Genomic DNA, 26,728 nt, shown 5'->3' with positions numbered 1-26,728 from the left:
CCCATTTTTACAGGCAGATTTTTGGGAAGAATGAAACTGGGACACAGGTGGGGAGCATTGCTTTGTGTGTACAAGCTCATCAGCCCAAGCATTGCTCAGAAGTGTATCTGGACAGCCAGCATCTTCAGCACAGCTCGGGCCAGACCCAATAAATCCTGTCCCTTAAGTGCACCCCAGCTCTGAACACTTTTTGCATGCAGTGAGAGTACCCAAAACCTAATCCCTGCTCCACTGGCAAGGCTTGTATGAGGGAAGGCTTTCCACAGGATGTGTCCCTATAAGCTGGTTCCCAGCTGAAACTGTTTAATTAAAATGAGATGTTGCATGCACACACTTCAAGCATGTTTTTTTATAAACGCTGAGGAGTTTCTACATCAGTCAGCAAGTCTTTGTGGGTGCTGTGGCCTTGTCAGACTACACTGATATATTGTTATTAATTTTGTTGTTAATAAATAAAGAAATAAATTATTAGTAGCACCTTGCATGATGTTTTACATGACTCAGGTTTTACTCTGCCTTTAGTTTTCTTCCTCTTCAGAAGCAATAAACCCAAAAGAGTCAGTTGGTTGCTCTATAAAATTTCTATTTGTGCTTTTCACAGTCACACTGACAAAGGATTTTGGTTGGATGATTATACCATGAAAGGTGCAATTATTGAAAACAATAAAGTATATATTTTTAGAGTCATAAGGAGACCAGAGATTACACTTTTATTCCTAGTTTTTCAGAGCTTGACTCTAGCAGGTTGCACAGTTGTAGGCTGTTATTTGCACAAAGATGTGCAAGCAGAAGGCTTTTTCAGTTTTTATATTAAGAATTGTAAGTCTTATTAAGACAGAGCCAATTTCTGTTGCATTTTTGCACCGAGGCAGATTTTAGTTTGGAGCTTGTTTCTTAGGAGCACCTGGGAAAGCTCAACTTGGGAGATTTCTGATCCACCCTTAAAGACCTTAAGGTGTTTTACCCATCCGTGTGCCCATGAACTCAATGATCAAGGGACAGATCCTTGCTCCTCTAAAGTCAGTAGCAGAGCCTCAGTGATTATTCACTTGAAGCTTTTTGCCTTTATTATGAGGGTCTCAAGCTATTGTGAAACTCATGCTGACTCTGACAAATCTGAGTTACTCCCAAATTCATATCAGGGCCTTTACTGGAAAAATTGCCATGTTAGTCAGAAAATCAGTTTAGTTTATGTAGGATTATTCACAGGGTTAGTAAAAGGCACACATTAGTATCTAGCAGAAAAATTACATACCAGGTTTTCTTCACAAAGTTCTCTGAACTGGTAAAATTTCTGAGCCATGAGAAGCTGGGCACTGCCCACTGCAGTTCGAATTTTCCCTAGAACTGAGAGAAAAAGAAGAGTAAGTCACAATGCTTTCTTTGCTGCAGGCAAGTAAAAGCCTATAAAAAGAGAGGAGAAAGCTGTGCAGCAGTCAGCTCTGGCTTTCAAAAGGTATGTTATCTTTCAGCCACAAAAGAGAAAAGTTGATAAGTCTAAGGTCAGATCTCCATGAGGCAAAAAATATGTAAAAGGTTGCTGCACCTTACTCTCAGTGGGACCAGTTGTAACCAGTCGTAATGACAGTGTAAACGTGGCTAATCCAAAGCTTCTGCAGGCTGTATAGAAAGCTCACCAGAAATGTCACCACTCATATCACTATGACCCAGGCTCAGGCTTTGAATACAAACCCAGCTCCCTGCACAAGGACATGCAGCTCTCAAACTCTGTTTGCTTCTCCACCTCACTTAGCAACTCAGGCCTCATTGTCAGGTGTAGCTGAGTGTTGCTCGACCAGAGCCCCAGAAAGGGGATGATTGTTTTACTGCACGCCAATGAATCTCATCTGGACCTTCTGAGTACTTTCCATGAGCACAACCCAAGGCTGCTTCTGCCTTTGAATTCAAATGCCCAGGAGTCCTTCAGGGAGCAATGGCACCCTGGCCTCTCCTCCTTGCTGCTGATTTGGAGGGAGGTGTCAGAGTCCATGTGCAGCTGGCTGAGGACTCCTTTGTACAGACAGCTGGGTACTTATGGCCCCTTTGCGCTGACCGAGTGCTGTGAAGGGCTGCAGTGAACCAGAAGACAGCCCATAGTAAATGCCTCTGAATAAAGCAGGAGCTCACACTGTTTTGGTTGCATTCAGACGCTGGGATTTTACAGCAGTAGTTGGGAATACACTGCCCAAAACCGAGCCATAGACTGGTGCATTCAGGGGCTCCCTGGGGAGTTCTGTGTGTGTGTACCTGTACACGTGTGTGAACACATGTGTATGTGTGTACCTTTGTGTGTGTGAATAAAGAAGTAAGAATGCAGAAACAGCGAAAATGCTGACATGGCCGCAGCTGGCAGTAAGACAGTGAATCCAGAAAACAAGAGTGTGAATTTAGGGACTGCTGAGGGAAAGAATTGATGCTCTGAGGAAGATAGCAGCCACCGATTTGTTTGAGATTTCCAATGCTCAGAAAAAACCCCAAAAATGTCTTTAAAAAAAAACAGGTTGGCATTACAGATTTGTCTGACTCCTTCATGAATTTTCTCTCTCAGCTGAAACAACTTATTATGCCCAATTCTCTGGTTAACAAGTGATTAAACAACTAATTTAAATGAATTTTTAAAATATTACCACTTCCTTAATGAAAAACATGAATGGCAGTCACTGTGACACAGTTCTCCCTATCATTTCTACTCAGAGATACTCGTATTGTCCCAGTCCTCAAACAGACACAGCAACTTTTCTGTGACAAGTTTACAGCCTGGATATAAGAGACAGGTGAAGGAGGAATGGGGAAAACAAACAGATGAAGTGGCCAGCTCCAGGTGAGTGAATTGCTGGTGGAGCCTAGAAGAAATACTAGTCCTAAGCTGCCATCTTCTGCACCATCCCTTGGGCACAGTCACTTTTCGCATGAAAGTTAAGACAGCATTAACAGAGCTCCCCTGGGAAAATATTGTGAAGTATTTTGATGTACCACAATGAAAAATAAACAAACAAACACATACATACATAAATACATGCAACTTTGCGATAACCCCTTAACAAGATTTTTAGCATTTCATTGGACCTGTGACTGGCTGCAGTGCTGGCTACCAGAATGCCACCATGCAGTGCTTGGTAAGAGAAAGGCCTCTCCAAGGGTTTGAGTAGCCACATGCTAAGCAGACTGGCACCAATACTCGTGATAAACTGAAACTCGATACACACTTATATGAAATCTGTGTTCTCCTCCTTCAAGGCAAATGGATTTTCCTTCACCAGCCTCAAAGCTCACTTCTCAAGGCTGTTGAAGGAAAAGTGGGATGTGGAGTTCATTTATACTTCAGACATACAAAGGGGGGAAAAAGGGGGAGGGAAGAGAGTCTTTTCACATTTTTTTCTGAACCTATAGGAGAGAGCTCTGTGAACACACACAGAGCCCAGACTTTCATTTTGTTCCCAGAACTCAGCTCAGCACTGCCAGGAAATAGCCGTGAGCTGGAAGATTCACTAAGCAGAATATTTTCAGCATATTGCGCAGGGAGTTTTGCACACAACTCTAATTATTGTTAGCAAGGCTTGCGTGTCTAATTCTATGCGCACAGTGCTGAAAATGGACCCCTTGGTGTGTCTAGTCATTTATGCAACCCAATATGCAAACCACTCAACTGAAAGGACTTTTCAATAGTAGGAGGAGCTACTCCGAGAGCTTTCATGTGGTTCCCATTGTTATGAAAACTCTTCCCACTGAGTATATTTGGGAACAGCTGCCTCATCTGGAGTTCGGCCACTCTGACGCTTCCCAAGACTCAAGAAGGGGAGAAAAAAGTCTCTCAACTTTTTGGGATTAAAAAAAAAGAAAAAAAAAGGCTAAAAAAAGGTGATCTTTTCCTGGAAACCTACACCAAATGATTTGGAAATCACATCCCAAGCATGAAGAAATGTATATACAACTTGTTGATGATGGATGGTAATGTGCCTCTTTCTTTTGGGGAAGAAGAGCTTCATATTCAGAGATCTCAGCAGAGGGAAAAGGAAGTCCTTGTCCTTGGCTGCCTAGTGACTGGCTATTTGCCTAAAAACCATCATCCCAGCTGACTGTGGGATGCATGCTGATGCTGTTCTCTATTGTTGCCACTTCTGCTGTGGCTGCGGCTGTATCTAGTCAAGTGTCACTGATTCCTCGCCCCTCAAAAGCAAGGGGTCTGTTAATGTGCAACTGGTCAACAACCAACTCTGTCACGGAAGTTAGGGGAGAAAAAAAGGCAAAACACAAAGCATACAAAAAGCTGAAAGGAATGTCTCTAGAAGACACAAAGCCTTATCAATAGCCTAAGTTTTGTTTCCAAACCCATGCTGCTTTTAGTGTTTCAAGGCGCAGTGCTCATTTTGCTTACTCAGACAAAATCTTTGGTGCCCCACAGAAAGGCCAAGGTGTACTGAAAAATCAAAAGCAAAAATAGACCAATAGATTTTCTTAGAAGAAAAGCCTGCAAGGTTTGAAGCCAAATACCAAGAAAATAAATGGAATTACAAAGATAATACTCAAAACAAATCAGAAAAGAATCAGAGTAATCTTTAACAGCAAGGGAGATGGGGTGCAGGAGGAAAAACACATAAACATTCAAATTGCTGTGTTCAGCTAATAGGATACAAAGAAAACATATAAAACCAAGCAACAAAAAATCCCAACCCATCAAGATGCAATCATAATGGATTTAAACACCTATATAATGTTATTCATATCTGCTTTCTGTTCCATACAGGACTATACAGCACACTCAGCACTGTTGGATCTGAATGCCTTCCAGTAATGCATGAAGCAACATTATTAACATCCATCTTATGCTTTGCTGTCACCTCTTCCCCAGAGGGAGAAGTGTGTGTACTGCAGTGTTTTGTTTTAATAGTTTGAATTTTTCCCTTTTTTTTTTTTCCTCCCTTCTTGCTTTGACCTATCTTCCTTGTAAATCCGGTTCTCTCCTGTGACATTTCTTAAGACATGGACAATTATGTCTATTCTTGAAGAACTTACAGCTATTTTGATGGAATTCAGCTACTGTGGAATGCCTCCTCACTATTACTAATCTTATCTAGGAATCACAGAATATTATTCTAGGACAGATACATGACAGTGAATATCCTTGTGTCATTAATTCCCCAACATGTTCTTATTTTAAAACATTATTGAAAATTGACTTGGACTGTTTGCTGTTCAAGCAGTAAGTTCTTGCTTCTCTTGGTTCTAAGAATTGCACAGGACCTGTTTTGAAATTGTGGAGCTCTATTTGTTTCCCTCTTCCATGTCTTCATTGGAAAAGAAACAGGAAAACAACAAAATAAAAGAATTGTGAACACAAGCAGAAAAAATAGTTATTGTCATCTGCTCTAACTAGGAAGATGACTCTGTGTATAATAAGGATAACAAAATATAAGAAAATAACAAAACCCACCTGAAATGATGTGAAAAGTAATCACATAGAGAAACCAGGGCAGTTTTGAGAAGGGACAGCACTATTTGGCCTTAAAACCCCAACTGATGTATTTGCATTTGAACTTTGACAGGCCTCAGGGTCTAACAAGTGACAAAGGAGGCACTTTACGACTCCCGACCATCAAATGCCCTTAACGTGAAAACACCTGGTTGATAGGCAGGGCCCAGGCTAGGGAAGGGAATACCGGACTTGCTCATTGCCCCAGGAGCAAGTGGCAGGAACAATAGCTGAAATTACAGGGACACAGCCTGACATTTGCGTTGCAGATGTTGGCTGGGCACTATGCATATGAAGCAATCCTGCCACAGAGCTGTCACAATCCATTTCCAAGCCAGGATGGACCAGCATTTTAGCCTATTCATGTTGACAGAGCTACATTTAAATAACGCCAAGTATGACAAAAGCCAGGAAATTCAAACTTAAAGCTACTGCTCAGGTCTTAAGCTCAGCTGTTAAGGAGAAAACAGCCAAATGGAACAAACTAGGGAAGGAGCAGTCCTTTCTTTGAGTCATATATACTTACAGGAGTGATCTCATTGAAAGTAATAAGGCTGTCTGCATGAGCAAATTCTTCTCATTTCGATTAAAGCAGTTTCCATGTGTTCTCTGACTTACTTGGCTTTTATTAGCACATTTAATGTTTTTTTTTTTCCCTAACTAGATCGTTTCCTTGCTTGTGGATTTCACTATTTGCCTCGCTAGCCTCTGGGCACTGGTAGAGCTTTCCTTGCTGGCTTTCCTTTGAGAAACCCTCGTGTAGGGAGAAGTCCCTACTGGGGACAAAAGAAAACCAGAACACGAAAAGGATGAGTTGGGCATATGGCCAGAGGCACGTAGCCAGGGGGATTCCAGCAGGACTCGGCCACATGTCAGGCTGGTGACCATCCCTCTGCACGGCTGTCCCAGCCCACGGCAGGATGAGGCTGTCTCACTCCTCGGAGCAGCAGAGGCTGCGATTGCTTGGAGAAGCCCTGCAGAGGAATGGTTTTCCATGCTTATGGCTGAGTGTGAGCTCATGGGTCTCTTTTTATTTTGCCATGCACAACTATCATGAAAAATGTACCTTTTCCTAAACTTTATTCTCTTGCATCTAACCTTTACTTTTTGTGTTTTCTTTTGAAACAATTGAAACAAACCAAAACAGCAGACAGTGTGTAAGCACTGCATAATTTGTCAGAACTGGATGAATTTGTAGAGGCTCTGGTCCTGAGCAGTGAGGTTCCTGCAGACTTGAGGTCAACCTTTATTCACACGCTAGCCTAGAGGGCTACTGTATACACACAGGAGAATTATAATGACAGGTCTTGTGAGAGCCTTGGTTTTCTGTTTTACTTTTTACATGATTTGGCCTGGCTTTTCTCACCACTAAACCCACATTACACCTGACTTGTGGTGAATCAGGCCTGCTGTTTGCTTCTGATGGTTATCTTTACACCAAAGCCACAGTACAACCTCATGTGAAAGAGAAACTTCTGGAGAGGGGGCAGGGGAAGCTTTATGATTCTTCCAAGAATGTCAATATGAACAACGACAAAAAACCCCACCAAAGACAGGCCAAGGCCATAGGAATATGCTCCTGTGCCCACCCCTGCTGGGAAAAAAAATGGTCGGAGCTGTGCAGGGAGCCAGGTCTGATGGTGCTAATTTTGTATGTAAATGGTGACAATAGAGGTCTGAGCCAAAAGTCACCAACAACTGTGGTGAGGCTCTGACTATTTGAAATTTTACAGGGGAGAGGTAGGAGGAGCAAGCAGATGGTTGAGGAAAAAAAACAAAAAAAAAAGTCAACAGTTGATTTCACTTGAGGCCTGATCCAAAGCGTCAATCAAGTCTCACAAGGTGTTTAGCCTCAGATGTGTAACATCTTTTCTTTTTTTTTATGAGAGCCCTAGAGTTTGTAGCCAACTTCCCTGTAACTGCAAAATACACTGAAATCACATCAAGTATGTTAGCTTAAAGTGTGATTGGTGTTCATCTGCCTGTCACACAAGCTGCAGCTTTATCAGAAAATTATTTCAGATAGAACCAGAATATACCATTCAATAAATAATTCATGGCAGAATGGAAGCCACATTTCTCTCTATATTGGCATTTCATCGTGCAGCCGCTGAACCACAGCTTGTTTTTATACAGAGCAGCAGACTCCATTTCCCAGCTAGAAACATTCAATCCCATCTGGTAGATCCATTCCCAGCTAGATAATACCCTACGTATCTATGTAACATACAAGCTACTGTCAAACAGCAGCGAGCCGTCTCCCCGAGACAGCTGTTCCGCACAAGGGCCGCATTGTCTGGAGGAAGCGCGGATCGTTTTACGGGGAGCGCCGGGGGGATGAGCCCTCTGTCAGCTGCCATGGCATCGAGAAAACCTCGCTCATCACACGTTCTCCTTATTTTGTTATCTGGCCAAACACATGCTGGGCATGTCAGGTTGGAAACAAAGGATGCATTCCCCGCTTTGGTTATGTTTCATTAGGGAAAGCAAAGCAAACGCACCTCTTCTGCTCCTTTCCTCTCTCTCTGTAAAGTGTAGAGATGTATGAAAAAGACGTTTTTTCGGGGCAGGGTTTGTAACAACCAGGCTGTTGTTCCTGGCACTGCTGAGCGGGCAGAGTGGCCCCGGCCATATGCTTTTCCTTGGCACCAGGTAGAGCGGGACGTGCTGGGGCACAGCAGAAAGCCCTGCACAGCCTCTGTGGGAGGCAGCTGCCACGTGCCACGGCAGCTGGCAGCGTCACACCGAAATAAGGACTGCCACAGCGGCCACCAAACCCAGGTGACCCTTCTCCTCCTGCCACTTCCAGTGACCACGAGAAGCGCCAGGACACATGCCGGGTGTGTTGTGAGGGGGCATTGGGATTAGCTAGCCTAACCATTCCTTTATCTTCCTCACAACTGACCCCTCCCACTGATTGCCCAAAGAGCCCTTTAAAACTGTCGTATATCAAAGACACCAAGACATTGAGAGAAAATTCTGTACAGATAGGCATTTTTTGCATCTATCAGGCTCATAAAATTACTTCATGTTCTTTTCCTACAACTTTATTGGTGCACCAACTACCTTGGTGCACAAATATAATATTTATAGGTTTTTCCAGTATTATCAGTTCATAGAATGACAGAATAGTTTGGGTTAGAGAGGAACTTTAAAATCATCTAGTTTCAGCTCCATTGCCTTGGGCAAGGACACCTTCCCCCAGACAAGGTTGCCCAAAGCTCATCCATCTTGAACCCTTGTCTTTGAACCCTTCCTTGTCCTTCATGTCCTTGAACCTTTCCAGGGATGGGGCATCTTCAACTTCCCTGGGCAACACTGTTCCAGTGCCTCACCACCCTCATCATAGAATATGTTTTCCTTATGTCCTCAGTTGTTATGACTTAGAAAAGTTGTGTGTTTCCTGTTTCTTAAGTGTTCACACTTCTTTTTCAATCTAAAATCTTATTGTTCACAAGGTTTATTTCTTCATACTACAGAAACAACAGAAACTCTTTTATTCTGATCTATGTTCAAAGAAATTTTTGAATGCATTGATGATGTGAGTTAAAAATGAGATTCAAAAATTCTAGAACTTGGGAAATCTGGATCTGCTTTTAAGGTCAAACATTCCATATGTTTTCTTCAGAAGAAATTGTTAACCTATTGTATAACATAAATTTTATATAAATATAAAACCTTTACATATCTTAAAATTCAGGTTATCTTATACGTGCCATTAAAATAAATTTCTAGTTGCTTACAATTTTGTCAAACTTTGACTATCTAGATCCTACCTTTTCATTCACTGGGTTGAATGGAAAGTTCCAGCAGAAACAGCTTGTTCATTTCTAAGAATTTTTTTCCAGTATTAATTTCTTTCAAAAATCAAAACCTTTACCTTTTCAAAGAATTCAAACATCTCTCTTCTTGAGAGGAAAGGTTAAAAATTTTTAAGAATCAATTCTGTAGCTGAAGTAATAGTCCTTGCTTTGGTAGTAGCTAATTTGGGAGTTGGAAAAATATTACTTTTATATCCAGGAAAATATGCTTAGGCATGTCTAAATTATAAAAAACTGAATTCGCTATAAGCAGCTGCCTCTTAGTGTTTCCCAGAAGCTCACTTCTAAAACTTGAAACAGCCTTATTTGCAAGGAGCATTTTCACAGATTTACCTCTGTCTAAAGTTCACAGCTAACAATAGTACTGTTCCTTGTAAGAGAAATAAATGGAAAAAACCCTTCTATTTTTACTGGGAGAAAAAATTCTGGACTGGGAAACACATGCTCAGCCCTTCTGCCCTAATTAGAGTAAACAAATAAGATGTGAACTACTCAGCCCTCAACCCTTCTGGGTAATGAAGGTTTACTGGACAGTCCTGTTACTTTACAGGTAGGTTAATGTAGCTGACAGTGGTGACAACTGAGATGTAGTTTGCATGTGTGTGGTTTTTTATCTGTGTGAAGAACTTCTTTTATTGGGATGGTCAAAGCAAATGAGAACTGCAAAGGAGATGTAGGGAGGCTGGAGAGGGAAAGAGAGAGAGAGAGGACAATTTGGAAGCATAACTGCAATCTTTTTCAGTAGGGAGAAACATCTAAACACTCTTATGCCAGTCACCATCTGAGAAGTCAACTGAAATATGAATTTAATTAAAAGGAACTACAGTCTGTTAAACTGTATTCTAAAGTTATGAGAAGTGATTTCAAACAGAAGAGTTAAGAAACATTAATACTACAAGATCCCTAACCACACTCTCCTAATTATCCGTTGAACTATGCAAACCCAAAAACGAATACCACTGGAGTTTCAGAAGCGCCGAGCATTTGCATTCCCTGTCAGCTTTAATAAGGATTATGATATAAATACATACAGTCCTTCTGAGAATCACAACCATAGCTTCATTAGCTAAGTAAGAAAGGGTACAATACAGAATTCACTGGAGTGAATTTGACCTATATTAAATACTTCTTTGCAGTTGCAATATTATTGTGTGTGGTTACTTACTGTCCTCAGGTAAGTTGTTTTCCCGTTCTTCTCTCTCCATTTGTTGGCACCACCCCTCCATACGATCTCTCTCTGCCTGAAGTAGCTTCAGAAACCAGTGGCCATCTCGTGGGCACACTGACCTTTGAACAGCTTCCAGAGGATCTTCAGTAATAGAGTCAATCCATGGGTCAGGAGGAGGTAAAATGGATGGATCAAAATCTGTCTCAAAGTCATCATCCACTGCACATGCATGGTAATGGTTTCCTGACCCTTGTATGCTAACGGTAGAGGTGCTTGCATCTCGGGAAAACTGTCTTGATATTTGTCCAGAACATGTATTGTCCTCTTGAGGGTCGATTATTTCAAAGTTCTCATGGAAATCCAGGTCTGCTTGCACAGCTGTTGTTACACTATTAGACCGTGTAAACCTGCGAAAGCTTTGGAGAGCACAAACAGAAAATGTTTAGAAAGTTTTTTCTAAGCAATTCAGCATGGAAGGACTTACTAAGATTCTGCCACTCTTCCTAAGACTGGCAGTCACACCTCTCAGTGCTACACTCGGGTGTTTTTTTTTTTTTCTTGAAATGATCAGCATAAGCTTTTTTTCTCATTGCAAGCAAACAAACAAGCATCTCTCTTTTTCCATGCAAACTCACTGTTTATTGAGACAAGGACCTCTAATTGTTATGTGATTTAACAAAGCCAGAGGCCAGCCCAAGAGAGAGATACCAGTGCCAGCAGCTCAGGATTTTAGGTTACTGATTAATGAAAAGTTAAAGGGGCCCAATTTTCAGAAGTGGTTTATCTTTCAAAATTTTCAAACTCACACCCACTCACACATCCAAACTCACAAGCCACATTTAAAAATCATACATGTGAAATCAGTAACATACTAATACCAATGAGTCTACTACATATGTAATATTATACATTCCATTTATAAAAAAAATACTTTTAACTCAGATAAATATTTTTATTGCTTCTTCATGACTATATATCTGCCATCTCTAACAATTTCAGTGCCCATTGCCAGTGTCCAGACATTCTATTTTTCACATTCAAGCTTCAGTTTCAAAATTATCTCTTTTTCACCAAAGCTAGCACTCTCCTGCCTGTGTTACTCTCCTTGTGATGGCTGCTCTCCTGTAGGCAGCTGCATGTCACCTTGCAGAGCGCCCCTGTGTTGGGGCATCTGAGGGCAAAGGCATGAGCAGGGGAGAGAGGAGGTTTGGGGGGGTTGAGTTGGATGGGTTTTCTTTACGTAAACAGCACTTCGGATTCTGCAGTCTGAGGCATCTGACTGAAAAGGGCTGACAGAGGAGGAGCACAGAGCAGTATAAGGAGTGAAAGACAAGGAATGAGGAATGTTGTTGCAGGAGGTGGTATTGAGAGCCCATTTGATAGCACTGAATTGTGGAGGTATGAGTGGAAAACAAGTGAGGCAGACTGCTGTCTTGCCTCATGATGAAAAAGAAGGTAAACCATAAAGCACAGATGTTCCTCAAATCAGTAATATTTAGGGTTCAAGATGAACAGTTTTGAACTGAATAGGGACAGATTCCTCTCTCTTCTTCTTACAAATCCAGGATGGCTGTGCACTCATGCAGCCAGTAGTTATTCTCCAATTTGTTCTCAATCTCACATCTACACTTGAAACTAGTGTTAGGACCCATTACTCTGTGATATTTTGGCTGTTTTGCCATTGCCAGTTCTGTTTTCAGTTTGCACTCAAGCAGCAGTGAAAATGCTGAAGACATGGAGGAACTGGATGCTGGGCACCATTTCACTTCCCTTCTTTTATATTCCACCTTCCACCGAAGAACAATAGCCAAATAGACAAGTACAACTGACAGCAAAATGTCATTAAGTGTGCTTAGTCTCTACAGCTGGTGAGGGAGCAGATGGAAGGATGCTGAGGCAGGATTTAATGTCCTATATACCTGGTGCATCCAGATAGCTCAGGAGAACTGTAGTAGACTTCAAGGGGGATTGTAATTGGTCCTGCTCGTAGAAGAAATTAATGGCTGTTGATCTGGGGCTTTGAGTGGAGTAGAGCAAAGCAAAACTGGAGTTGAGAAAGGTCCTCCAATTAAAAAAAAAAACAAAAAAACATGATGTTAATTTGAGCTGCCTTCTGCAGAGGAAGAAGGCTCAAATTAACATTTCAGCCATATCAGTCCCAGGAAAACTTTAATAATAGATTGTGTACGTATTTTTTTAATAATCAGAAGCATTTTAACAAAGTGCCTGATGCTTGCATTCTTTCATAACAGATGTTAAATGATACAAAAGTCATGGTTGTGCCACTGTGGTTGTGCATGATATGCACCAGCAAACTGAAAAATAAAGAGTGTGCAGAATCTCTGGCTTGATAGTATTTATCCTTTGGAAAGCAGAAAAAGCATTTTGTTATGGACTGATACAGCAGAAAAAGTTAGAAAGGAAGGAAAAAGGTCACTGGGGAGGTGGAATTCCTTCCACAGGAGAAAAGGTTTAGAAAACATGGCTGAGCAGAAGACTATGGGAGATCTATGAAATTCTGACTAGGGGATGTGTCACCATTTCTCTGAGTGCAATAACTCTGGGAGGAAGACAGCCAGTTGCAAGGCTTAGAGGTCTAAAGATCTACATCTAATGAAAGGAAGTACTTCTTCACACAATGTGTGAATAAATTGCCACGGAATCCTGGAAAAAGCAAAGGTAAAAATAGGTTCAAAGAGAACTTGATCAAATTCACAGGAAGAGCCATTACGCATCTCATATTTGGCTTAGGAAGTTCCTGAACAACAGAATACTAAATTGGGAATGTCTACTGGGAGAAGTAGTGCTTAGTTCACAGACTTTATACACTCTCCTTTACACTTTTCCTAAGTATCTGCTATAGGCCTCTGGCAGAGAAAAGCTGTCATACTGGTATGAGTGATTAGAGAGACACTAGCATTAGGCTTACATTACAGTGAAAATCTATTGTGAACCCAATCCATGTTAGTTTGTTTTTTTTTTTAATTGCTTTAATTTGACCACCAACCTGACAAATCCCTTATCTGCACTGAGGTATACAAACACACAGAACACACACACAACACACACACAAAAACATGTGTGCCCACACAGGCACATGCTGACTGAGGATTTCTTTTTAGTCATTTAGTCAGGGTTCACTGACAGCCAAGGCATTAGTGCACAGTGTACTTTTCCACACCTTCCACAGCACTGGTGAGAAAAGCAAATGCCTTAGTCCAGGCTTGCTCCTCTCCATGTTCCTGCCTCCATGTCACAGCCACCTTCTGCTTTCTCTGGTGCCCTAGACTCTGACACTCTTCTCTTTCAGATGACCACTTGTGTTTTCAGTTAACACCCTGGCTTTTCAGTGTAGGCCAAAACCCAAATGTGAAAGCATCAAAGTCTGCTTGACAGGAGGATGTATTGCTGGAGGCTCTACATTTCAAGGCTTTCAGGAGTGTGCTCTTACTGGGTTCAGTATGAGCTAGTACCACCAAACCCAGACTCTGCTGAACAAATGAAATAGAATGACCTACTTTTTTTGCCTTTGTTTTATCTATATAATAGTATGCTACAGGTTTGCATGACAGTTTCTTGGCACTGGATTATGTAACTTATCTGTCTTCAAAAGAAAAACAACTTGGCAATAGAATACAGCATCAGTTCAAAATTAAAAAAAAACTTCCAAGGAAATGTATTTTGAATAAAATGGAAATGTAGGAAGGCACTTACTATCTGCCTGCCTCCAACTCATCAGTAAAAAATGCCGAATAGATGGTAATTTTAGTCTCTGACACAGCTTCCTCACTCACTTCCAGGATGTTTTACTCCCACAAAGTACCATTTGTGTTCCACATGAGCCTTTTTTGCTTTGCTCTCAGTTAAAACTCCATACTAGAGGAGAGCTGTTGAAGCTAATGATAAAGTTTTTGCAACTTCTACCATATAAAACATTCACAAGTTTACCTAAAAAAAAAAAGGGAAAAGGTTCAAAACAGAGGTTTGCTTCTTCTGCTGCTTTCAGGCTTGGTTCTTTTGTACTCAGTTGTGCCCTGCAGGCACAAGGTGTAATAATTACATCTTCAGAGAACTGCAGCAGATATTTGGCCTAGGGTGCAGAAAGCCATGAAACCTCAGACTGGATAAACCAGTATGGAGAACAACAGAATGATGTGTTTTGAACAACAACATGGTCACTTGTTGGCATTCAACTCTCAGCTTCTAAGTCTTTGGCTTTCTTTTGCAAAACATGTTTGCAATTCAACTTAGATAATTCCTTCCTTAAAAAAACTTCAAACCCAAAATTCCAGAAAAGATCTGAATTTCAAACCAACTGATGTATGGTCAATCTCACAGGTATTTAGGTTAAACTCAGCCTTACTTTACCCACTGACTGTCCTCCTCTTTGGTGGTGGGCTTCTCTGCTAAGGTTGCAGCTGCTGTCAGCAGAACAAAACAAACTGCAGAAGGAGTTAGCAGATAGGGTACATGTTTCTAATGGCAGGAACAATATTCCTGTTCCAACCCCATTCCTTGCAGCTGCTCATCTTTGTTCATCACATTGTTTTAAGCTAGTTGGTTTATTTGTTTTTCCCCAACTCTTGGCCTTTTCATTGCAGAGCAGAGATGCTGGCTGGAGCACTCAGCCTCCCTCCAGGGCTTGGTCTGGTGCAGGGGGGCTATTGCCAGCCAGCAGGGTGTGATCAGAAATTCATGGCCAGTTCTGCCAAGGCAGCAGCCCACCAGCTGGTTAGGAGCCACCAGGGCTGTAAGCATTCCCTCCACTCATGGGCAGCTGTGGCCAGGGAAGGAGATTGGCCCAAAAAGATTTGCCTTTTGTGGACCAGAGCAGGAGTTCCTCCTCCAAGCATGCACAGGTTGGGAGGTGATGTGGGGAATGAGTCCCACCAGGATGGGACTGGCCAGAAGAATGGGTGTGGGTTGCAAGGGACATTTAAAGGTCATCTAGTCCAACTACCCTGCAATGGGTAGGGACATCTTCAACTAGATCAGGCTGCTCCAAGCCCTGTTCGGCCTGACCTTGAGTGTTTCCAGGGATGGGACACCTACGACCTTCAGAATTGCCCACTGGAATGGCTTCCACCATGGAGAACAGAGATAGCCAGAAAATGCTGCTGACAAAAGCCATGCAAGTAGTTCACAGAATCACAGAATATTCTTAGTTGCAAGAGACCCCAAAGGATCATCAAGTCCAACTCTTAGCCCTGCACAGGACATCCCCCAAATGTCATATCATGTACTTTCTGCTTAGCTTACCCAAAACACAGACTTGAAAGGTTTACTCTAAATAGTACAGTGTTGAGAAGTTTGAGTTAGAGTTAGGGAAGAACAGCAAAACCTGAGTATTTTTTCTTGGACAGTAAGTAACCAAACTCAAACACCTACAGGAAAAAACCAGAAAAATATGAGTTTATATAGTAACAAAATCCATAGGTGTGAGTTTTTTTTTTTTTTTTCCTGAAGGACACAGCACAGGGTTTTGTTTGATTATTTGCTTTATGTCACCGTATTGCTATTTCAAATTATTCCACTTTATACCATTATCAAGAGGTGTACTTTGTGTATCTTGTGGTAAGACATACTTTTGTGCATCAAGATATGGGGGCACCTTCCTTGGTGCCCCAGAAACCAGAGAAGAGGAAGAACGACCATCTGTCTACTGCAGTCTCCTATGGCAGTGTTCTTCCTCCAGAAACTACCATTGTTTCAGTATTCAAAGATTCTTGTGATGGCAAATCAGGTACAATTAACAGCTGATGGTACTTGTAGAAGGATGAGTGAGACCATTTTGGAGGTGAGAATGTAATGGGAGGAGATCTTGGGGCAGGCAAGATAAATTGCAAGAGAGACTAAAACTGATTACAGAGCCATGGGACTGAAAACTCCTTGTTCAAGAAGAATGCATGCTAATTGTTATTGGCAGAATAAATTATTTCTTTTTTTTCTGCTTCAGTAGAACTGGCTGACTTTTAACAACTCAATTATCTTCTCTAAGTGAGGAGGGTGGTCCCTTGAGGTCAAGAAGAAGTTACATGTAGAAAGAAAGGACAAGCAGAAATGGACAGAAATTGAAGTACCCTGAGATTGCATGCTTGAGTTTCATTAGGTACAATTTTCAAAACTGCCCTGGAAGGAAAAAGGGAACAACATTTTGGTTAGAGTTTTGTCAGCATCATGGGGAAGGTCAGGTGAGAGATAAAAGATTAACAGCAGTAAGATCATGAGGCTGAAAAAAATGTGTACCAATTTCTCTCCAAGAGAATGACCAGACATAGTTAATCTATAAATGCTAGAAATCACAAAGCTGCTGTTAGGGAATGGGTCTGAAAAATATTATTGAGAACTAGCAGCATAAAAACTGAGGATAAGACAAACAGCAGCAACGGATCCAGTCATAATGTGGTCAGGTAGCAGGAAGCACATTTATCCTTTGAGCAGTACAAGAGGAGGAGGAGGACTGAGGCATTTGTCTTGGCAGGAGGCCCATGAGAAAGTGAAGGGCCAATGAAAGGTCTGAGGCAAGATGGAAGACTGAAGAGAGAGAGCTGTCCTGTGAAGATGCTCTGTTTTTGAATTACTTAGGCCAAGAAATGGAGGCAAACCACTTTGCTTACCTGGTCCAAACACAGAAGAAGGAATATTTAAAAGGACATGAGGAGGTAAGACTCCCTAGTGTGAGAATCACAATTGTATGAGGTGAGGGAAAGGGGAAGGAAAGAGCAGGAAGCCAAGAAGAAGACTGAAAGTTGTGGTAGGCTTTTGGTGCATTAGGCAAAGAGCTTTATTGTTTTGTAACAGTGTAATTAATAGCTTAGACTGTCAAGGAAACATGATCAATTTACTGTATTTATGCTTCCTGCTGTGTCATTCTTCTCATTTTACATTTATTTAGTATTTCTGGAATATTTTTAATGACATTAATTTCTCAAAGATTCAGCTAAAAGGGGCTTTTCTTAGGCTTTGCAGATGTTATGGTGCAGGAACAGTGAAGAATGTACTGTATTTACAATTCTATTCCTGTAACAGATAATCAATACATTGTGCTCTGCTGTGTTATGGTAAAAAAAAAAAAAAAAAAAAAAAAAAGGAGTATGAGTGCCCAGCTGTGATGATAAGCCCTTTGTGTCTTGAGTGCACTCATTTTCTAAGGATTAGGGGCTGTCCTTTATCAGGCAGTTCACTTCTGAAAGTCCATGATAGATTGCTGCTTTCCCCTCTGCTCCAAACAGCAGCAACCTCAACTTTATCAGCAAGGAAACCCCCAAACACTGCTGTCAGTAAGTAATGCAGAAATATTGCTTTCTCAGGGCAGACTCTCACAGGCAAATCTTACCTTTTTCTCTGGAGCAATAAAAACTGCTGTAGAAAGAGGACTTTGGATGTAAGGTATTTACAAACAGCCATTTCTTTCTCTCTTTCTTTGCAGGGAGGGGGAGGGTTGGGCTTTTGGGGTAGTTATTTCCTTTGTGCCCAGGCTGAAGTGAAATGGTCCTTCAGCATCCATTCTAATGTGCTCATTTATCTAGTGCTGGAAGAGTTGAGGGTAAATGGGACTAAGGTCTAACACATAAAGAAATGTTTGCCAGCAAGAGATGTTTTAGCAGGTTAATGAGGAACTTGGTAACAGCCTAGCAGGGTCATTGCAAAATCACATTTCTTTTTGCTGAAATCACTTTAGTCTTTTAAAACCACAGGAAAATGCTTTGCTACTTTGCAGGGAGATTTGGTTGAATTGAAAATGGTGTGGAGACACCTGCTATTTTTGAGTATTTTTAGCATATGTAGGAAAAAATGGTGTGAAAATGGACATCTCCACTGGCTCCTGCAGTCAGCAGGCCAGAAGGGAAGGGGAAAGGGCCTGAATTTTGTCTGCTCAGATTTGCTGCACCCAGTTTTTTTTCTGGAGAAATTACAAGGATAACTTCTCTCACTGACAAATCATACTGTATCAAGGTTTTGCCTGTGACACAGGAGGTACTGAGAGTTATCCAGCATTCAAAAGTCACACTGTGCCCAAGTGGTCTGAGAAAAGAGAAGCAAGACTTGTGTGGGTGCTTGGAGTCACAGCAACACTGGGCAGGCCTGCACACTCAAAGGCAAGGGGAGAGTCTGGCTTTTCTTCAGCAACTGAGTCCAGTTTTGGGAAGGAAATAAGCTTTGCACTTGTGGCCATGCACTCAAAAATTTTATGTGTCCCAAGTGTTATGCTGCCCTGCAATGTACCTGCAAGTTTGTCATCAGAAAAGAAACATGACCCTTTAAGACAGCTGCTCTAGTTTATTTTCTCTTTTTATTTTTTTTCCTTGGAGGATATTTGTTTACTAACTCAGGATATACTGCAGATTGCAGGGAGAACAGAGTTTTACAGGCTTGCTTTGTAATATCAACAATTTTTTTGCAAGGGAGCAATTGTAATGCAGAGATGTCTGGGTGAGATACCTGAGTAAAAGCATTCAGTTTGGCTCTGCCACTGCACTGCCACATATGGCTGAAATTATTCTGCTGAAAAACAAGTAAACTTTTCCTCATCAGTTCTATGCTGCTGCAGCCATCCCTATACTAACTGCAACACTGCAACACTGTCCACTGTTTAGGTAGATTTTCTGGGGAAAAAGAGATTATTAAAAGTATATGAGACCTCAAAATATGTGGCACTTCTCTTCCATTTTTTCACTGGTCCTGAAAAATCTTCTCTGAAAAACAAGAGCTACAACAATTATAAGACTCAGCTTTTCAGCTGGGTGATCTAACAATTCATCCAGGAAGCAGGTTTATGTGGTCATGTGTGCAGGAACTAGGGCTCTTAAAAATTAGTTGTGGCATAATTATTTACTTTAGAAAAACAGTATTAACTTTTACTCACCACTTCTCTTCCTCTACTTGAACTCCTATGGACTGGAACTTACTGGTTGCTTTATTATCACCTGGTATGGTGGATTCTTCAGCACCATCAACCTTTAAAAAACCCCAAAACATGACAGGCAATTAGAATGTATTTTAGCAGAGGTATCAGCTGGCTACTTGCAGTTTCTATGCACCTTAACTACTGAGTGTCTGCACACAGAGCTTGTACCATGAGCTCCTTCATCTAGTCAGTTTCTCTGTGGTGTGCTCTTTCCTGATCTTATTAGTGAATATTCATTATTCTTAAATTATAAAGCATTTCTGTAAGACAACATCCAGCCTGCAACATGCACATGGATTTTATCTGGTATTTTATGGAGGCTGGATGTTCACATTTGTTAGAGCACATCTCTCAGCAGCTGTAACTCCAGGTATTGTGCCTCAATATTTGATTTTACCTTCTATCTGTTTGTGCATGTGTATGTGAACTCATATCAAAATCAGGTGTTTATTTTGTTTAAATGTGAGTGCCTCAAATCAGAGCACTGCAGAGGAAAGATGTTAAGAAAGCAGATATGAGTCTTAGATTCATTTCCTTTACTGCTTCATCTTGCAAACAGGTGGTTCCCAGGAGCACAGGCTGGAACTTAATGCCACATCTCCAGCTCCAGCTCCATGAGGAGAGTTGTGCCAACAGTATAAAGTTAAAATTTAACCACAGATGTGTCTTTTAACAAAATCACAATATTCTGGGTCCAATCAGTGTAGCTATTAATTCCCAATGCTATATATCATATGGATAGTCATGCAAGAAAAACATTTTGCAGCAGACAGAATTTTTGGGCCATAGCAGTGTTGTGAAGTGACCTGTAGCCTCAAACTGACCATGGGTGTGCAAAATATCCAGCTCTACTGGCTATTCCACCAGCAACTTGTTGAGAGCCACTTGACCAACCTGTGCAGGAAAAGTGCTCATAAGCTGTTCTGTCAGGTGAAGTGCTTCCTTGATACTGGGGTTCTGGGGAGTTAAATACACCTTAAATCCTGTAACTGACAGAGTGAAGCAACCTTTTGATGGAAGGGCTTTTCTTTGCTTGACTTTGCTTGTTTGCTCAGCAGATTTACAGCAAAGGCTTGCAGTGTCCTAAGAGTGACTGACGGGTGTAGAGGACACACATGGAGGTTCACCAGAAGTGCACACTGGGTTTGTTTGGCAGAGGAGGAAGAAAACCAAGAATATACCTGTGGCTATTGCATCTTGTGCTGCTCTACAGAGATAGGCTGAACTATCACCAAGGTGTATACTTGGTCTGAGCTCAGACTAAGCCTGGACCAGGCTCCCTTTACTCAGTGAAGAGAGACTGACTACTGCCAGTCAGAGGGCTGACAGTGCACCTACCTCTTTTAGGGCAGTTGTTTGTAAGAGAAGTAATTTCTGGCATCAACACCTACCTTAAGGTATTTCTACTCCCACACTACCCCTTCAGCTGCACCAGCATGACTGCTTGTGCAACGATGCTGCAAAGTGGATCAGACAGCAGACTAGTGAAGTCAGTTTCTTTTATCTGTGAAGCCTGTCTGACTTTAAAAAGCTCATTGATGTGCACAGCTGTGAGGGTGGCACCACACACAGGCAGGAATCCTGTAAGGCTGCATCACTGCTGAGGGTTTCACTTCACGTCATCCCAGCTTCAGGTGGTTTGTACCACATCTTCATGGGTTTGTACACAAAGCCTGCCTCGGCACACTCTCACGTACCACCCCCGATCTCATTATTATTTCATGTGGTTACACTGGTCATCTGTAAACTTCAAAGTTTAAGAGGGAGATTGTCAAAGGCTTGAAGAGCATATGGAGCTCTGTTTTCTTCAGATCTCAGGAAACTGAGGCCTCTATACCTTTCAAAAGCAGCATTTGTTACTTGCAACACTACTTTAAGAAGAGATAGCAGGGAGATGGTCTCTTAAGAACCGTGATTTACATTACCATTGATCAATTAGGCTTCTGCAAACATGGAAATTATTTTCTTGTACCCATTTGTGGGGTCTTTGCTAAGAAGTCTTGGTTTTTTGGATTGGTGAAATAAGGGATTACAATAATATAATGGTATTTTAGTCTTGGCTGGGAATGAGAATACATAACAGAGGAGTTTTCCTCTATCCCTGTCCCACCTGGATCTTTCTTCTGTGTTTAACACTGAACATCAGCCCTTCTTTCAGAATATACCCAAAAGAAACAGCTGTGAAGCAGTAAAAGTCTACAACAAAGGCAGTGAACTGAACCCACAGGCAATAGTTATTACTGCGCTTCCAAGAAGAATTGAGAGAAAAGTCACAGCTTCTCCAGCAGCTATCCCTGGGATGGCCATACTTCAGCACAGCATCTCTCATCTATCTCATCAGGGTGATGCAGAGATTTCATGGTAAATTCTTAGACTTTACTAATCAGATAAGCCTGTCCAGGCACAGAGTGCTGCGCTTACAACCACCTTCTGCAAGAAAAAGAATATTTGTGTCTTCCTGTGAAGGCTGATAAGCTGTGGATTGCTATTCTATTTGCTCAAGATTCATCTCCTGTCAAAACTTGTGTTGATTCTCAGTTGATTTTAAGTTCAAGCACTTTGTTACAAAAGCTAATTCTGCAAACAGACAGTTGGGAGTCCTATGCACATCTTTTTTTTGGGGGGGAGGTGGGGAGTAGGGGGGTGGAAAAGATAAATTAAGAAAGCTGATTACACAAGACTAGTTTATTTACTCTTGTCCTTTCTGTAAACATGAATGAACTTTAGCAGGGTTAGTTTTCTTCTTTCATTCCACTAGGGGTAACAAAATGTAATTTTCTTTAACAAGGGCAAATCAGAAGGAACTTATCTTCTGTTCCTGAGGCTGAGATAGGAACAATGCTGCCTCATTCAAGTGGCTACCAGTCATTATGAAATGCATGAATAAGCAGCAACAATTAATTCAGTGAGGCTGGATGAAAATATTTTTTTGGTGGTAGTGTAATGTAAATCATTGTTTTACACATTCCCTTTCAATGATTTAATTCATGCCTTTCTGACCCCCGCTGTGTTATGATTCATAGATTAGTGCTCATGTGTGTAATTTAACAGAGCTGAATAACAAGCAGCACAGAGACTCAAACAAATGCTTGCATCTGATGTATTTATGATAAATTAGGAAAACATCATTAGTACCATGCAGAATGATTATGCTGGTGCAAGTTCTACATAGGTATCTGTCAGGACAGGAAGAAAAATATACAAAACATTGTATAATGAGCAGTAAAACAGATGTAGGAATCCAAAACAATGGCAAGCATATAATGCATGACATGTACTGTACCTGTATTCCAATAGATAAGCATCTGTTTTTCTTGAAGAGGTCCTTCTTCCTATCTTCTACTGCAACAGTGGCAATGGTTGTGGTGGTGGTGACAGTGGCAGTATTGTTCCCTACATGTTGGCTTGCAGGGCCGTGGATCTGCGCATTGGCAGCTTCAATAGCAGCTGTCAGTGCCTTCATACTGTCCAGGCTCTCCGTGGAGTTGCTAAGTCCAGACTGGCTGATGATATCTCCCCTCTGTCCATGCCCATCCATGTAGGCATCTTGGGCAGACTCCGTGCTGCTCTGGGCTGTGATGGAAATAAAGGGTTTGGTGGTGGTTCTCGGTGGGACTGGAGGCGGCGTCTTCTTGTAGGTGGTAATGCAGGATGACACTGGGAAAAACACAGCAGAGTTCTTGTTTTATTGATGCTGAAAAAATGGGGAAAATGGGCGCAAATGTGATCTCAAAGCATCAATAAGCATGGACAGAGCAGAGGTGAGGAGGAGGCTGTTAGCCAAAGAGCCCCCAAAAGTCCGTCTAAGTGCCAATAGTAATGCCCTGCTTAGCAGTGTCTTCCATTCCTCCTATGTGAGCGGCAGAATGGCTAGCAGGGCAAACTGGGAGAGAAAGTATCTATTTGCCAAGTTCCTCCTTAGTCTTTTTAGGACTGCTTTGCTCTATATATTTTCTACCAACTGTTCTAAGTCCCATGGGAACAAGACCTTCCACAAAAACGTTTGCTCTGCTTATGGCTCCCAAACAAGATTCACAAGGATGCTAAGTCTCCAACCACTTATCCCAGCTAAACTGTACTTCAAGCAATTTTATTGCAATTGTTTTCTGCCTCTCTACCCTGTCCTACTATATGCAGAATTTTAAGGCACATTTTTCTGATGAGAGAGAGATTCTCAAATCATCCTTTATCAAAGTTTGTTAACACTCACCGTGCTTGGACTTGTGTATTTCTTTCTATAAAATGCCTCACTTGCTGCACAGACTTCTCAAATACTTTGAAATGCTTTGTAAGTTATTGAGGACATATTTAAAAGAATATTTTGCCATGCCTAATTTCTCACCATAAATATAACATCAATTCTGGAAAAAAATTTGCTCGATTTTACACACACGGAGTTAGTTTAATGTAGTCAATGGCTAAAACCTGTCAGTAAAGTGTAAGTATAAATGTATGCAATAACAAAGACTTTTATTAAAGTTCATATTTTGAAGGCCACACTCTCTTTGTAAGTGCTGCTATGTGAAGTTATAAGCTTAGCTTGAGGTTCCCAGGTTAAACTACTGTTCTATATATACAGAACTACATACAGAAAGAACTATATGGAGATTAAAACATCTTGCTTTAAGGGTTAGTTGGCAGCTCTGCATTACTGAAGTCCTGGAATGCTTTCAAGGGAGGAAAGAAAGCCCATTAAGAACAAAAAACAACCATGATATGGTCTATTTTTTAACAAAATAAAATGCAGGCATGAACCTGTGCAAAGTTCAGACACAGACTTGTTAACATAAATTCTTATTAACAGTAATCATATGGCAAGAAATGATTCATCAGATCATTTTAACTGGCAGACGTCTATGCCACCCACATAAAAGGTAACTCTGCTACAGCTGTTCTGCTCTCTGTTTGCACTGTACCTGCTTGTTGAGCCAGAAGCTATTATGGTATTAATTTGACTAGATCACATCCATATGCCTCATATCTCCCCATAGCTGTAGGAATAGTTACAGTGTGAAAGGTGTTTCCAGGGCATGAAATCACACAGGATTTTTTTAAAGACTCTAGAAAAGTTTCTGATAACATGTCTGAACCCATGTTAAACATGTTGAATACTAATGGAAAAAAATGTGTTTCAGGTAGTGAGGGTTTTGAAACTATGATTCACTTCTGAAGAATCAAACTGAAACCATGGCATCTCTGAGAGAAGAGATGTCTAAAAATGGACTTGTCAAATTTTAACTCTGGGGAAGTGAATAGTTAATAGAGTTAAAGGTGTTATAAAGTGCTCATGACAAGGTCAATACCTGGAACTAACAGAAAGGATGACAGTTTTACAAAGGGGATTATAAATGTTTTGCTGTTTGTCACTGGTTTTGGTTCTGTCACAAAGCATCTGTTGTGACAGCAAATGCAGGTAAACCAGCTGCTGTTGCTGCAGCACAGTCATGTAATCCAGGACTCATGGAGAATTGTGGAGTCGGGATACCCCAGAAATATTCCCGGTGGTTCATTGTTAGGAGAATGTTCTCTGAGTTGTGGAAATGCAAACTGAAATTCAGCACAGAGGAATTCAAAGCACACACACACATGCATATATCCAGGTAACACTTTGGGAAGTTGCTGCCAAACTTGTCAAATGGAGGTTCATGAGCAACGCCACTTTGCAATTCAGCAAAGTATAAATTGTACCATTTAAAATATGCTGGAAGGGTACTGGGGAACTTCTGGGGACATGCCAGCACCTTCAGTACATCCCAGCATGGCACATAAGTATCATTTTTTTTACACAGCAGAGAGGGAAATGATAATGAAGCACACTTGAAAAGGCGTCTTAGGTAGGACAGAGAGCATCAGAACCAAAGAGCAAGCCTTAACAAGACAGATTCCCCCATCACTGGGCATCCTGCACTAGAAAGAAAGTCAATAGCAGCTGTCTATTGACAGCTACCATGTTCTCTGGACACAGCAGTACAAATACAGAATTGCCAGATTAAGTTGTCTTTCATTCTGTTGGTAAATGTACTCAATGAGGAGTATAATCCACACCGCCATGAAAGATGTTTGCACTCAGCTAATTAAATCTGAAGTTATTCTTAAGAGGGGGAGAGGACTGACAAGTCACATGGTGAAATTGTAAAGAGAAATAGCAAAACGTTCTTTTAGCAAGTCAAAACAAATCCTCGGTTTCCTGGAGTCATGCAGCACATACTGTACAGCTCCAGAGAAGCAGAGTGTGCAACTCATAAAAGAACCCCAGGCACTTCATTACTGGAAATGATGTAAGCTCCTGCCTCTCCTCTGCAGAAACGACACAAAAACAATGCCGGGGCCGCCGCCGCCGCTCTCGGAGGCAGCTGCCCCCAATGCCGGAGCTGGCCGAGCTGCTGAGACACTGCAAGGAAAGCCCTGGGTCTGGCCGGGCCCTCCGAGCCGCTGAGGCACGGCAATGACAGCCTTGGGGATGGCCGGGCCCTCTGTACTGCTGAGGCATGGCAATGACAGCCTTGGGGATGGCCGGGCCCTCCGAGCTGCTGAGGCACTGCAGTGAAAGCCTTGGGGATGGCCAGGCCCTCCGTACTGCTGAGGCACAGCAAGGAGAGCCTTGGGGATGGCCGGGCCCTCCGAGCTACTGAGGCACTGCAACGGAAGCCTTGGGGATGGCTGGGCCATCCGAGCTGCTGGGGCACTGCAATGAAAGCCTTGGTGGACTTGGTGACTCCAAGGGTGGTGAGGCACTGGAGGTTGCCCAGAGAACTACGGATAAGCCACCCCTGGAAGTGCTCAAGGCTGGGCTGGATGGGACCCTGAGTAACCTGGCCTAGTGGGTGGGGTACCTGCCCATGGCACAGGGATTGGAACAAGATGATCTTTAAGGTCAGTTTCAAACCAAACCATTCTGAGTCAATGATTCTAACTCGCACACAACTAAGTATGAGGGTAAAAAGCAGGAGTTCTTCCACCGAGTCCTCTGAGCCGCTGAGGCACGGCAATGGAAGCCTTGGGGATCGCCGGGCCATCCGAGCTGCTGAGCTACAGCAGTGAAAGCCTTTAGAGGCAGCAGCTCTTCTTCGTGCTTGCTCAAGTACCAGGCAACCTGTGTCAGGGCAACCTGAAGCATCTGCAGCTCTTCAAGTGGCCACGGTATTTTGAATGCTAAGCTGCCCAAAAAACAAAACAAGTCCTCCCCCCAAAAATTGTCAGAAGGCTGGCGCTGGCCTTGTGCAGCCAGGAGAGCCTGAGCATTCAGTCGGTGCAGGGAGAGCAGGCCTGTTCCCCTGCACTCATCTCTCCAGCTCTCCTGTGGCAGGAGGACCCCGGGGGAGAGCACGACAGGACCACAGGACACGTGAAAAATTTGGAGA

General features: G+C 42.1%; 1 protein-coding gene and 1 long non-coding RNA gene across 12 annotated transcripts in view; one reads left to right on the top strand and one right to left on the bottom strand.

Moving 5' to 3' along the window:
• The window catches only part of DLGAP1 (DLG associated protein 1), a 403,108-nt gene that overhangs the window by 7,623 nt on the left and 368,757 nt on the right, over window positions 1–26,728 (bottom strand). For all 10 annotated transcript variants that reach the window (XM_063166836.1, XM_063166779.1, XM_063166794.1 and 7 more), the window contains 4 exons: window positions 22,651–23,024; window positions 19,326–19,417; window positions 10,457–10,875; window positions 1,256–1,347 (listed from right to left, as the gene is read on the bottom strand). In XM_063166836.1, the coding sequence (XP_063022906.1) occupies window positions 1,256–1,347; window positions 10,457–10,875; window positions 19,326–19,417; window positions 22,651–23,024 (977 nt within the window). The remainder of the gene's footprint in view (window positions 1–1,255; window positions 1,348–10,456; window positions 10,876–19,325; window positions 19,418–22,650; window positions 23,025–26,728) is intronic.
• The window catches only part of LOC134423649 (uncharacterized), a 44,034-nt gene continuing 34,105 nt past the window's right edge, over window positions 16,800–26,728 (top strand). For both annotated transcript variants that reach the window (XR_010029163.1, XR_010029164.1), the window contains exons 1-2: window positions 16,800–17,121; window positions 17,770–17,848. This is a non-coding gene — a long non-coding RNA (uncharacterized LOC134423649). The remainder of the gene's footprint in view (window positions 17,122–17,769; window positions 17,849–26,728) is intronic.

This window comes from Melospiza melodia, chromosome 1, assembly GCF_035770615.1.
Source record: "Melospiza melodia melodia isolate bMelMel2 chromosome 1, bMelMel2.pri, whole genome shotgun sequence".
Classification (NCBI taxonomy): domain Eukaryota; kingdom Metazoa; phylum Chordata; class Aves; order Passeriformes; family Passerellidae; genus Melospiza; species Melospiza melodia.
The sequence above is the reverse complement of the archived record's forward strand: the minus strand, read 5'-3'. Positions and strand labels throughout refer to the sequence as shown.